At 42.9% G+C, this 13,951-nt stretch overlaps 1 protein-coding gene across 1 annotated transcript in view; it reads right to left on the reverse strand.

The window, feature by feature from the left end:
* Positions 1–4,134: 4,134 nt before the first annotated feature.
* Positions 4,135–13,951, reverse strand: part of sptbn5 (spectrin, beta, non-erythrocytic 5) — a 64,797-nt gene continuing 54,980 nt past the window's right edge. The window contains exons 62-74 of the mRNA XM_031580498.2: positions 12,462–12,611; positions 10,530–10,747; positions 9,758–9,947; positions 9,041–9,217; positions 8,479–8,586; positions 7,267–8,208; positions 6,708–6,776; positions 6,509–6,592; positions 6,299–6,393; positions 5,727–5,840; positions 5,407–5,516; positions 5,010–5,123; positions 4,135–4,721 (exon numbers count right to left, since the gene is read on the reverse strand). Of these exons, the coding sequence (XP_031436358.1) occupies positions 4,582–4,721; positions 5,010–5,123; positions 5,407–5,516; positions 5,727–5,840; positions 6,299–6,393; positions 6,509–6,592; positions 6,708–6,776; positions 7,267–8,208; positions 8,479–8,586; positions 9,041–9,217; positions 9,758–9,947; positions 10,530–10,747; positions 12,462–12,611 (2,511 nt within the window). The 3' untranslated portion in view covers positions 4,135–4,581. The remainder of the gene's footprint in view (positions 4,722–5,009; positions 5,124–5,406; positions 5,517–5,726; positions 5,841–6,298; positions 6,394–6,508; positions 6,593–6,707; positions 6,777–7,266; positions 8,209–8,478; positions 8,587–9,040; positions 9,218–9,757; positions 9,948–10,529; positions 10,748–12,461; positions 12,612–13,951) is intronic.

Consider the following 13,951-nt stretch of genomic DNA (forward strand, 5'->3'; position numbering starts at 1 on the left):
ACTTTGCACATTTGCAAAAATAAACAAACACATATTTTGGTTTGACCTCTTGTGTACAAGTCAGAGGATGGCACCTTTTCTAAATCCATTCCCCTGCGCAAAAAAATGCATTAAGATAACTTAACGAAAAATGCCCTAGCTTGAAAGGAAAGAATGAACGAATGAATGAATGCATAAATGGGTGAAGGGTTGGGTGAGGGGATGGAGATAGACGATCATTCATTAAAATGTATAAATGTTTTAACCCTGAAGTAGTCTGGAGTTTCGCGCTAGTCCCAACATCACTGTACAGGCTAATTTACATATTGGATTGTAGAAGCCATACATTGCCAGAACAATTTAGTCTAGGTATGTCAAGAAACCTCACCATTTATTAACACAGAGAGGTTATAAAATTCGAAAAAACTTTTTGCAAGATAACTATCCTGTGTGCGTATGAGAATACCTGTGCTCCCAAATAACCTTCAACACTTCTTGTTTTCTTTATAGAGGCAACTTATTAGTGCTTGAATTATCCTATGAAGTATTACAAGTGGTGTAGTCTATAATGAACAGGCTTATATTAAGAATAGCAATTGTGGTATACTGTCGTCTTTTCAAGTCATACTGCTAATTGGGAATACGATGACATTTGTCTTGTAGCCTAGTCTATTGTCATTATTTTCCAATATGCTAATTATAATTTCCATTCGTGCTCACAGAAAAGTATGGCATTTTAGTTCATGAGTGGTGAACAGATTTTTCTAACTTAGTATCTCGGCATGCTTGCTCGTCCAAAAAGCTATCCATAAGCCTACCTCAATGTAACCTAATTATATGTTATACGTTATATGCCGTTCTCTAAAACCATTAGAAACGTTGTCTGAGTTATAGTGCCCCATAAACTTCACATTATTTGATTCAATTGATTTGGTCTAATTCACCATCAGTCGGTTATGAAATGGCATGGTATAGCCTAATTCGCTCAGGATAAATCATAGAAAAGACGTAGGAGAACTAGGGCCTGTCCCTTCAGAAATGTGAATGTTTATGTAATTAAAACAGTAGCTCCACAAACTATTCATATTGTTAAAAAAAAAAAAATCAAAACAAAAGGTTGGCCAAAAGTAGCCTACGTAGATGTATTTATTTCACTGCAGTTACTGGGGGTGTTTGGTAGCCTACTCATAACAAATTGTTTGTAAACATATCACTTACATAAATAGTTATTGTTCACCTTTAAGGGGTACGTCGCCTGCAATAAGCTACGCAGACATGGATAGGCTACAGCCTCGAGCCTACGTATTGCTCTGTCTGTGGTCTCATTTCTATAGTGTGTAATTGGATCGCCCTCTCGTGGTAGCCATTCCGTCATCTCCTCTTCACACATTCGTGGAAGCCCCGATATGCCTCCATCTGTCGAAGACTGGGATGGGGATCTGCAGATACAAAACCGGAGGCATCATTATGTGTCAGTCTATTCCCTTCTACATGTTATTTTGCAACACTGGCACAACACTTCGTCAGAATAGCTTCATCCAGGATTTGAAGTATTGTAGCAGTCTAGTTTCAATTAAACGTTTAGGGTTGATGTAATTTTATTCCATTTTAACGTAAAACAAAATCTACAGCTGCAATCAATGAATTACTCTATCGTATAGACTAAAGCGTGAGTTTAAAAAAGCATATAGGCTATGACGGCAATATCCAGAAGAGCGCTTTTGTGTAGTTATGTCTAAAGGGAACATGCCCGCCTACGGATATTACTTCGTTTATGTATTTGTGAACAAAGAGGAAAAGCTTTGCCCGTTTCATATAAAAGTGTACTAAAACAGAATGTGATACACAAATAGATTACCTTTCTTAAAAAGTAAACAAACTGAACAACAAAAATAACAATAATAATAATCCTACTACTACTAATAACACAATATAGAGAAGTAGTCCACAGTCTATTCAGTGTACACCATGCAAAAACAAAAGCCCTGATGAGTTATGATAACAGGTGAATTCACATCAGACGGAAAGCTGAACACCGTAGGACCCAGACTTAAACTTTAAACTATCTATGTAAATTGGGATGCGCATCACAAAGTGCAAAGGCACCCGGTATGCTGTTCACTGATACAGGAATTCATTTTCTTATAAGAGAAATGCCGGCGCTTAGTGATGTTTCAATAAGCATTAGGGAATGCAATCAAAATCACTCTGAAGAATGGTTCAAATAGTTTTTTTTACATATGTTTCAGTACTGTTTATATTCAATTTTCTCATCAATCATCAGTGGAATGCACCTCACCCAACGTAACGAAAACAAGTTGTTTTTTGATGTCACAACAATGGAAAATATTTGTTTCTGGTTATGCTAATGATGTAAACATGAACACTATTATATGACACCAAATTATTGATTTATCTAGTAATAATAACGAGAAGAAAATTACTAAGAAAACGTGATGTCTAATTCTCTTTAAACATGGGCTATAATAGAAAGTTGCTCTGACCTACTTAATCATATATATATATAATATCTTAGTCGTATATAATGCAATTTGATTGAATAATTAACAGAGCATTTCAGCGAATCTGTTGTAGGTAAATAATGCAAAAGCCTGTGGTGACGTGCAAGGTAATACTAAGTGCAACTGCAATTTACATATAAACAAAATAACATATCCTACTGGAAATAAGAATTCGGATTTTTGTGTAGGCTACCCCACTACGATTAATGAAGCCGGTGCCAGCTTTAACAGAATGTTAAGTAAGTCAATAGATCTTCATAGGAACCATCCATGACCAGAAATATTTCAGTGACAAAAAAAGGGTTGATGACTATTTCTGTGCCTGACAAAAAAACAACCTACCCAATGGTGAACTTTTGAACTCAAGGGTGCTCATGAATTTGTGTGGTCTCTAGCGCCCCCTACCGCTACCTCTATGCGCTAAAGTGAGTGAACGTGATCAGTTTGTATCAGAGCAGACCAACACGGCAACAGAACAAAACTGCAAAGTGTGCTTATAACGTATGGGAAAGGTAGTTCCTGAAATTGCGCAGTTCTCTAATTTGGCATGCTACGCAATAGAACGTTTCAGATGGGGATGTCATGATGTCATGACTCCGTCATTCACTAGCCTACAATTTGCCTCGAGAGGACGGTACAATTACCTACTGATTTAGCTAGGCTATACAAGGAAATATCTACTAGACAATGATTTTAACAATTACAATCTTCCTCCAATTTAGGAAGTGCAATCTGCCTCCCATTTTATATCTACGTCTGCTAAACTCTTTTCCTGTGAGTATCCTTGGAGACGCATGACGATAAACATCTTTAGAATCAATCATTTCTCAACTGAAAGTGGCTTGGCCTGACAACTGAGAGAAACCTCAAAATAAAAATAAGCAATTCATTGTCACCAAAATACACGTATTTTACTAGACTGCCGGCAAAAACTGAAACTTTGGCAAAACTCTTGGTGACTGGCCTCATTTAAAGTTGAGGCGCGGACCGATTTTGAAGCCAACATTTTAACAATACCACGCTATATCCTTGCCATTCTGACTTTATTGAAGTACATTAAGCAATGACACGTTTGATTAATGTACAGTGCCCAACTCCCTCAGATGAGTGTCACACGTGGTTATGCCTCGCAACCAAAAAAATTATTTTAGGATTTTATTCTGCGTTTACAACTTGCTTGTGCAACAACACATTGCGTGCTTCTACATCCACACACTTGGTGGACATCAGATTGGATTAAAATGTACGTTTTACGCATAGATTGGTAGTAGTAAACATCCGATCCTGAAACTACCACAATTGTGACATCCTAAATAAACAAATACATGAATAAACAAACAAACTAACATAGGGGTTGTCGTTACAGTAATTTCCGCTAATACCTGTGAATATTAATGACTAAAACAAAGACACATAAATACTACATGCGCGACTTAACTAATATCAAACATCTAGGCTAAGACACAGCAAAAAAGGGAACGAAAATATGATATTGTGATATGTCCACTCAGCTGTCCAGATACGCAGAGAAGAATTGAGCTGTTAGTAGAAGACCCTTGAGCTTGGCTGCGCAGGAAAACGATACCGACCTGCATATTATGTAATACCGCCAAAGTAAGAATGACAAATATGACAAGTTTTTGAACATTTTTATTTTTTTTTCATTTAAAACTGATTTTTAAATACAGTTCGAAAAATCATTGCAAAATATAATACATCTAAAGAGCATATTCCAACAAAAATAGGTTCTGATCACACTATATCCTTTGTGTTCTTCATTTTGGTGTTAAAATAAATACGTGTTTAAATATGTTCCCATGTAAACATACGCACAATCATTTGATTTAAAAAAAGAAAGAAAGAAAGAAAGAAAGAAAGAAAACGAATCATCCAGCTTCTTTTGCAAATCATGGTTTTAAAATCCTGTCACAATTGTTCAGCCCAGGTGTAGCACTTTAAATATTGTTTCTGAAAGTTAGAACAAAAGGAACCATCACTGTTCTTTACTGCGGTTTAAAACTAGGCGCCAGTGATGCCAGACTGTAGGCTGCATGGATGCCTGTCTCCCTCTGCTGGCGGCTCATTTCTTAAAGAGCTTTTTGAAGACGCTCTTGTTTTTTGCGTTTTTGTCCTTTCCGCTCAAGTCTCTGGGTGTCAGTGGGGGCTGAGGCGGGGGCATGGAGGGAGGGGTGTTCCTGGGCAGCGTTCTCTGTGGAAGATCTACAGCAACAAACACACACATGCAACACAACACAAATGAATACCCATGTGCACAAACACACACACACACACACACACACACACACACACACACACAAAAAAGCTTTAAAGTTAAACAAACTACGATCACATTAATGTTCTGCAAACATAAGACTGAAGCCATAAGGGGTTTTCTGAACAGTCCAAGTAATCCTGAAAACAATTCTGAAATCTGATTGTGTTTGAAGTAATGACCTAGGCTATTGTGAGTTTAATGAAATAGAGCTCATGGCTCAACTGAAGACTGACCGCGGATGAGCTTACCCGTGTCTCTTGCCTCGCTCCCATCAGGATAGCTGTGTTTGTTGTAGTAGGTGTGGGGGGGCTTTGGTGGCGGCTCCCTTTCCATCTCACCATTCTCAGCTATAGAGAAGAAAAGGGTTGGAAAGTGTAGTTTTCAGTCTCAAATATGCAGATGCATGCTTTCCAATTAGCGTTTATCACTTGCATCGCCCAGGCCCAGTCTGAAGACTACGGACAAGATCTCGAAGATGTGGAGGTATGCTTTAAGTTGTTTGTGTGTGTTTCTCTGTGTGTGTGTGTGTGTGTGTGTGTGTGTGTGTGTGTGTGTGTGTGTGTGTGTGTAAGAATCCTAATGTGTAATGCCACGAGGTCTATTTCTGAGGTTAAAACTCTGTCCCAGTACCTTGTGCTTGATTGGTCGGAGTGTTTGGCCTGCCTGTGTCAAAAGTGTCTGGATCACCTGCTGGTGTGCTCGCCTCTGCAGTCTCCCGTTCCTCAAGTGATACATTTTTTCTGCCAAGAAGAATGAAAAGAAGGAGTGGAGAGTGACGCTTTCAGGTTGCATGTGCTGGTGTTTTTTTTAACCAACTCCATTACAGCACTTTCATAAGCTTACATAAAACCATAAGCTTTATGTAAGATCATAAGCTTATTTAAGGCCTATGCCATCGAAAAGCAGGGGAGTGAAAAGGACTGTGCTTGATTAGTTTATCTGTATTTTACCCATGGTGCTCCTGAGAGGTGCTGGGAGAGATGCTCTCCTGTAGTTCCTGGGCCCAGACTCCTCGTTGTTCATCACTCTGAGCAGAGAGCATGTAATGACTTCCATCTTCCAGTCTGCAGAGATAGAGAGAGAGAGAGAGAGAGAGAGAGAGAGAGAGAGAGAGGGAGAGAGAGAGAGAGAGAGAGGGAGAGAGAGATACACGTTTTACTTTAAAAATTATAATGAATTTATTTTAATTGCTTATTATTTATTTCACAAATGTTTATGATGCCTTAATTAAGTATGGGGAGGATGTCGATTGAGCCTGAACTTCGGCAAAAAACCCCAAATGGATATTTAGTCATTTAAATACGTAAAGGGTCATTTGTATAGAAAGAGAAAAAGATAGATGTATTTATTCCATATATTTAATGCTCTACAAGGATGCATTGGCTAGGATCCGACTCACATGATTTTGAAGGTGTACTCATTGTCTAGGATCAGACTCACATGATTTTGAAGGTGTACTCATTGTCTAGGATCCGACTCACATGATTTTGAAGGTGTACTCATTGTCTAGGATCAGACTCACATGATTTTGAAGGTGTTCTCCTTTCTCCGGTAGTAAGGGTTGTCTTTACATCGTGCGCCTTTCAAGCCAATAGGAGGCCAACGTGTACTACATCTCTGCAATAAAACAGAAGAAAGGCTGATGGCTTATGCTCATGGTAAGACAGTGTCCATCTCTGTCTGTCTGTCTGTCTGTGCGTGTGTGTGTGAAAGAGAGAGAATGATGCTGCACCTCTTCAGAAGCATCCTGGTCTTTGTACAAGTTGAGGGTCTGCCCCTCCAGCACAGCATACACAGCCTCCCAGTGGTCCAAACCCTGACACACAGTCACACAAACACACCATTATTCTACCTTCTCTTCACTAGGAATGAGTGTTTCTTCAGAGAGAAATAAGAGACATTTGTGACGAACAGATAATATCCTAACTTACTTTGGTTCCTCCATACTTGAGTCTTATCTCCAGCGTTCCCTCCATACGTACAGCGGAATCTCTGACCTGCTGTACGCGGACACACACACATCCATCAGCGGAAACACACACATTTGTCAGCGGAAACACACACACATCCGTCAGCGGAAACACACACATCCATCAGCGGAAACACACACATCCATCAGCGGAAACACACACATCCATCAGCGGACACACACACATCCATCAGCAGAAACACACACACATCCACCAGCGGAAACACACACACATCCATCAGCTCATTCAGTGTTCAGCAGAAGAAAGCAGCTGTGTGTATGTGCATGAGGATGTGGACAAGTGTGTGTGTGTGTGTGTGTGTTCCTCTAGTGTTACAGCTGTTCATGTAGTGGTGGAATTATGGTTTAAGACCCCGATAAATTCTGTATGTGTACTGTTCAATCCCTATGGATGAATATGTGTACTGTTCAATCCCTTCGGATGGAAGCCTCTGCTCAATGACTGCATGTAAATGTGAGTGGTGCTGGAGATAATAATAATAATAATAATAATATCTGACCTGCTTTCGAGGAGGGGGCTCTGACACGGCAGCCTCTTCTGGCTGTTCCTCTAGCCTCAGTGAAGAGAGTGGTGGTGGAGTGGAGGGCCGCTCTTGCCATGGAGCAGGTTTACCCGGCACATCAGAAGCAGAGCCTGCCACTGCCAGCTCAGAGTCAAGGGGAAGAGGGGCTGGTTCAGGAGGACACGGTGACTCAGAGTGGGCAGGAGATGGTTCAGTGTGGTGTGGAGCATGTTCCGTGTCAGTGGAGCGTTCAAGACGGTCTGGAGACTGGAAGGCTCGCGGAGCCACTTCAGGAGTTTCCTCAGATGTTGAAGGTACAGCTGTAGTGGGATCAGATTGCTCTGCATCCTTAGAGTATCGAGCCGCTGGTTCAGATGAGACAGGAGACCCTGAAGACCTAGGGGCTGGTTCAGGAGGATCTGCATCTGGCCTCTGCTGCTCGGGGTGCCCTGATCTCAGGCTCTGGCTGGACAGCCTTGGCTTCGGTGCGATGAGTGGCCTATCTCCAGGAGTCGTATCAGAGGACGGCAGCTCTCGCTCACGGGAAGGAAGTCGGGTAGGATACTGCAGTTCAGTGGGTGAAACACTACTAGAGGGCTGTTTTCCTATAAAGCTGGTGGCAGGTAGGTATTTCGCCGATGGCGATGGGGATTGTCTGGGCTCTGGTGTGGTGGACCTTGGTGGAAATTTAGAAAGTGAGGTTGGGGTCCTCGAGGAGCCCAATGAAGGACCCTTAGAGGGGGTCTTACTCAGGAAGTGAGCAGAGGGGATGGAGGCAGACACGGGGGTGTCGCTTTTGCCCCTGCTGCTGCTCCGGAGCACGGAAGGCACCGTGGCTCGTGCGGTCGGAGTCGGAGGGTGGTCCGCCGGCTTGTGCTTCAGGGAAGACACCCGCACAGGTGTCTTCCTGGAATCCCTGTTCCCAAGCCGTTGTTCAATCTGAAAGGGAATCAGGCAACACCTTAGATAAGGGTAAGGGAAGGTCAACGGCAAGTAGATACATTTGGCTTGGACATGTTTACATTCTACTGTTCCCATACAAATAATTGAACTTCTATGCTTTGAAGCTAGCATGGTATATTTATACATACTTTTCAAGGAGCTACTCTATGAAGATAAAACATTTCCACAATTCTTTCCCAAACCACAACACTGTGACCATTTTATTTCATTTAATTTCTGAGTCTACAGCAGGGAGTTTTTTCTGACCTGCATCTTCTTCTCATTTAAGGCATTGAATCGCTCGTTCTGGGCCTCAATCATGGCCTCAAGGTCCTCCTGCTTCTTCAGCAACTCCAGCACGTCTGACACAGAGTCCTGGCAGATGGAGCGAAGCGTAAACACTATGCGTGATTCATGGATGATGACTGAATGACATTGTTGACTGGAGTGCAAACCACAATATGACCATATGTACCAGTGTCATTAAGAAACAAGTGACAATACGCTCTGGTATGTTTCTCAAGCTTGTGTTTGCCTTTGTGACCACGCATACATTGATAAAAGGTGTGAAGTGTGTAAACGTAGTTGTCACTGATGCGGCTGTATGACTGGAGAGCACTGCTCGTGTATGTGATGTGCTCTGACCCTGTACGTGTGTGTGTGTGTGTGTGTGTGTGGGGGGTGTAGGTGTGTGTGTATGTGTGTGTGTGTGTGTGTGTGTAGGTGTGTGTGTTTGTGTGTGTGTGTGTGTGTGTAGGTGTGTATATGTGTGTGTAGGTGTGTATGTACGCGTGTGTGTATGTGTGTGTGTGTGTGTGTTTCGTCTCACCCCGTAGCTGTCGGCCCTGAGGCCACTCTCGTGGGTGCTGAGCCAGCGCTCGGCCTGCTCCAACTCCCTCTGGAGCTGCTGGAGCTCCTGCTGATCGGCCAACAGCAGCTGCTGCTCCTCCCAGCTCTCCTGCAGGGCCTGCTCCAGATCCTGCAGCTCCGCCACACGCTCCTCCAGCTAACACACACACACACACACACACGCAGACACACACACACACACACACACACACAAGCAGACACACACACAAGCAGACACACACACGCAGACACACACAAGCAGACACACACACACGCAGACGCAGACACACACACACACACAGACGCAGACGCACACACGCACACAGATAAACAAGCAGACACACACACAAGCAGACACACACACACACAGGTATGAAAACTCATACACATTTTTACGGACACATACAAGTACATGGAGATAAATTTATGCCAGACCCCCTTAGGTACATTTGTTTATGAACAGTTGTGAAAACAATCACACTTATTCATGCATACACTTATATACATATACAATACAGACACATACACACACACAGGTATGAATGCGCACACACATACAAGACACATAGAGACGTGAACACAATCACACTCACAATTAACATATATATATTTGAGCACACGCACACACACACACACACACACACACACACACACACACACACACACACACACATATGCATGCACAAATATGATCTACCTCTTGGCACATGAACGTCCCCTCCTGTATGAGGCTCCGTCCCTCATTTTTTACTGCCTGTGATTGGTCCAGCTGTCGGTCAATCTGCGTGCGGTACTCCTCGTGCCTTTTGATTCGCTGTTCAAGGTCTCCTCGCTCACTCCCCACCCCTTCCCCTCTCACTAGCGACAGGGTCTCCCTCATCCACGTCCTGTAACAACATCGAATTAGAATGCAGACAGCACTCCAGCTGTGAAGAAAGCTGATGATAGTTGAAATTGCTGTGAGATTCTGAACGTGGCATTTTCCATAGAGAAACACATTAGCATGACAAGGATTAGATATGATTGGAGTGCATTGTCATTGTCACATTTCAGCTGTATTGTGCCATTTTATTTTACATTTTGCAGTGAGCTGCAATACTGCTTCTAGCATATAGATTATAGTGCCACATTGAAAAGGAGGTGGCATCTAACCACACTGAATCTTACTAATAAAACCCTAAGCAAAAGACAGCAACGTTCTAATTACATTAATCATTAATCACAAACTCCTTGAGCTATCTCATGCGCCAACAGGTGCTCCGCAGAAGGAGCCGCTGTGTGTGGCATTTGGACCGCTGTGTATGGGGTTTGGACCGCTGTGTGTGGGGTTTGGACTGCTGTGTGTGGGGTTTGGACACATGTAATGAGACGCGCAACAGGCGCTCCGCAGAAGGAACCGCTGTGTGTGGGGTTTGGACCGCTGTGTGTGGGGTTTGGACACGTGTAATGAGACGGAGAGGTGGACGTACGAGAGCTGCCTCCAGTCGGCGAGGTATCTCTGCACCGCCTCCGCCTGCCGCAGCCGCTCCCGCCGCTGGCTGGCCTTGGCCTGCAGACTCCCCCAGCTGAGGGTCACCTCCTGCAGCTGCCCCCGCACGCTCTCCCCCACCTGCGGCAGCCGGCGCGCCACGTCACGGCCCTCCTCCTGCCGCCGCTGCACATCCTCCTCAATCACCAGCAGATCTCTCTGAGCAGGGGCGAGGGAGAGAGGGAGACATCAATGAAATGGGCAGAAGCTGTTTTTTTTATTAATGGCACTTTTGTTTTTTTCTTCTCTATCGATCTGCTATTTGCTTGCATTGTACTGTGCTTGTGAGTTGTTTTGGATAAGGGTAGGTGTGAGAGGGGATTAGAAGGTGACAGTAAAGAGAGAAGGAGAGACAGAGAGAGGATTACAGACACTCCGGGGGTGTGATGTGTAGAAATGGTAGACAAGGGAGGAAAAAGTGAAAGATGCTTAAGAAGAGATGCGAGGAGAGGAAGGGGGGAAAGGATGGGAGAGTGATGAGGGGAAAGTAGTGAAGCTGAGCGGTAAGGACAGACTCGGGGACATAACCAAGGGTTAGGTATGGGTGGAGGTGTGTTGCTGAGGACTATGAAATGAATTTACTCTTCAATGTTCGTTTATGAAGTATTAGGTGCAAAAAATCACATATCGATAAACGCAAATTTGTAAGTGTATTTTTTTTGTCAATCATTAGGGATAACTATCCTAAGATGTTACATCTCCCATTAGATATTCAGTATGATGGTTTCTTAGGATTTCACAAATTGTTAACATTGAGGATTTCCCCCCCATTCAAATTGTTAGTTTTGCAAATAATTGTGTTTTTTACACGAAAATGTTTCATTTTTGGTCATAATATTCTTCATTGTAAAATATACAGAGCTGAACATAAGCAAACTTATAATAACATGCTATTTCTATAGATATGTCTTAATGCTAATCTATTATGCATGCTATGAAAACAAAACCCATCGTTGCACACGTCACGTTGCACAGCTTCCATGAACTATTTTGCTCTCCGCCGTAATTCGCATTATTACGTCACAATGGTCTCTGAAAGCTACCCCAGCTATATAATGTTTGTTTTTCGTTTCTTTCAATCAGTTCTCAAGTCTAGACCAGGTTTTCATAACTTTTACAAAAGCGACAACTGACAAAGAGACCATTACCGCATCCCTACGAGGGTGCGGTCCGCTTCAAATGGGACACCAAAAGGAAACAATTTGTCGAAGCAAATCAATCTGTTTTACAACACAGTGTTAATTAGTCTTTAGGGAATCTGTTTACTACGCTCATTGAGGATCAAGTCTTAACTCCAGGATGCTGAGTGTCACAAGTAAGACTGGCTTGGCCCCTCTTCTGCTGTCCGGCAGGAGACTCCAAATGGAGAGCGCAGAACTACAAAATGCCCACAATGCAGCGGAAGAACGGAACCGCGTTCTTCGTCGTGATAACCTGGATTTGAAGTTGTTAATCGTGAGGCTGTCACAACAAATTCAAGACCTCGGTCCTAAACCTGAGGACCAGAGAAAGATGCGCTCTGCTTTAGAAAAAAGCACAGAAATGCTCACTAGATTACAGTCCTGGCGGACGGCACTTGAGGCGAACATTTCTGATCTCAGTAACGAGTTGGAATCTCGCCTCGGGGAAATGTCAATGCTCAAACGTATAAGAAAGACGGACAGAGAACAAATTCAGAATCTCAGCAGTTGTATAAGCACGCTTAAGCACCAGAAGGCGCTCGGACAGAACTGCGTTCAGCAGAAGGACGAAGAGATAACGCAGAGAGAAGCCGCTCTCGAAGAACTGAGCTCCGCAGTACAAGAACACATGGAGTTGGTCGAAGTATTGCATGAGAGAACGGCTGATTTACAGGTCGAGATCATTAGAGCACCTGAGCCAACGGAGGAGATCCTAACATCTTTTGGAACATGCCAGAACCGAGGTTTGGGTAAAGCTCCACGTCTTGGTAAACCCGCCAGGCCGCTAAGTTTCTACGAAGAACTGAGCCTGTGTAAAGGCGAGCAAGCTCCGGAGAGATCTTCTATGGACTCAAAAACTGTAAGTTTTTTTTCATAGAACAGCAGTTTACTAAATTGTTTTAAAAGACGCAAAGCAACGTGTGAATGTACTTGAACACATGAAAACACCTTTATACCATAATTGTCACATCGCCATGTAAAGCCGGGGTTGATAACGGAGAAAACATTTAGCCTATGAGTTTTTTATTGGCAGAAATCGCATTTCATGTAAACATCATACTGTTTGAATATCAGAAACACAACGCCAGCCTTTGTTTTGTAAACCCTGTTTTAGACAGGCCTGTGAGTGCAGTCTGGAGATCCTGTTGGATATATTACAATTGAGTCTAAACTGTTCGCATTGTTTTGTTCCCTTGCTCTTGCCCAAATTAGACCCCCTTCTCCCCTTAGTGAATCAGCTAGCTAGCTAGCTACCACCAGATGCTAACAATGACAAGCCCTGTAACCCGTGCGCTCTCTCTTTCTCCTCTTGTTCTCACACAAAATGCATGAGTGCCAAGTAGTGTGAAGTGTCCTAAAACAGAGACTTTGAGTTTGGTATTGAAAAAAAGCTAAATCGGTATTGATAATAAAAATAAAAAATAGAACATTGAAAGTACTGACATCGGAAAAAATACTTAGGCTACTTCCTAAGGAAAAACGCACTGAAAAAGGCTGACATGGATGGAGAAGCAAAGAAAATATTGTCATTGAAAAAGAACATCAGAATAAACAAACAAACAGTGCCCAAAGTTAATTTCAATACAAGTGTTCAATGCCGATTTTCTATTTTTAGTTTAGTTTTTTAATCAATGCCGATTTTTTTCTTCAATGCCAAACGTAAAGTCTGTTTTAGCTTCATATAGATATGCTGCTTGAATGATACACAGAGGACACAAAACATACTTACATTTGCATAATATCACATTATTTTCGAGGGCTTCGTTTGCATGATCGGAATGACGGATCGGATGAATAGATCGTATTAGTTGTGATTGATATTATTTATTATTCTTATTTTTAAAGACAAATAAACTGAGATCTGTGGCTATTCATAGCATTCAACTTCCATAGATGTAGCCCAGGTCTAACGATGCCCATGGTTATGACTTGTCGTTTTACAGGTGCTTGATGGGATACTGCCAAAGTGGAGAATATCACCGCATCTGAAAGCAGTGATTTGCACTGTAGGCTTCACAGTCACGCTCTTGTTCGTGCTGACTATGATCGGCACCGCCGTGCCCGTGTGCCCTCCCGCCACGGGGGTTCCGTGTGAGGACCTACTGCGAGACGCACTTCAGAATGTGTTGCGGCCGTACTGCGATCTCCACGTCCCTCTTACTCCGCCTTACTGATAACTTCT

The sequence above is a fragment of the Clupea harengus genome, chromosome 14, assembly GCF_900700415.2.
Source record: "Clupea harengus chromosome 14, Ch_v2.0.2, whole genome shotgun sequence".
NCBI classification, from domain to species: Eukaryota; Metazoa; Chordata; class Actinopteri; order Clupeiformes; family Clupeidae; genus Clupea; species Clupea harengus.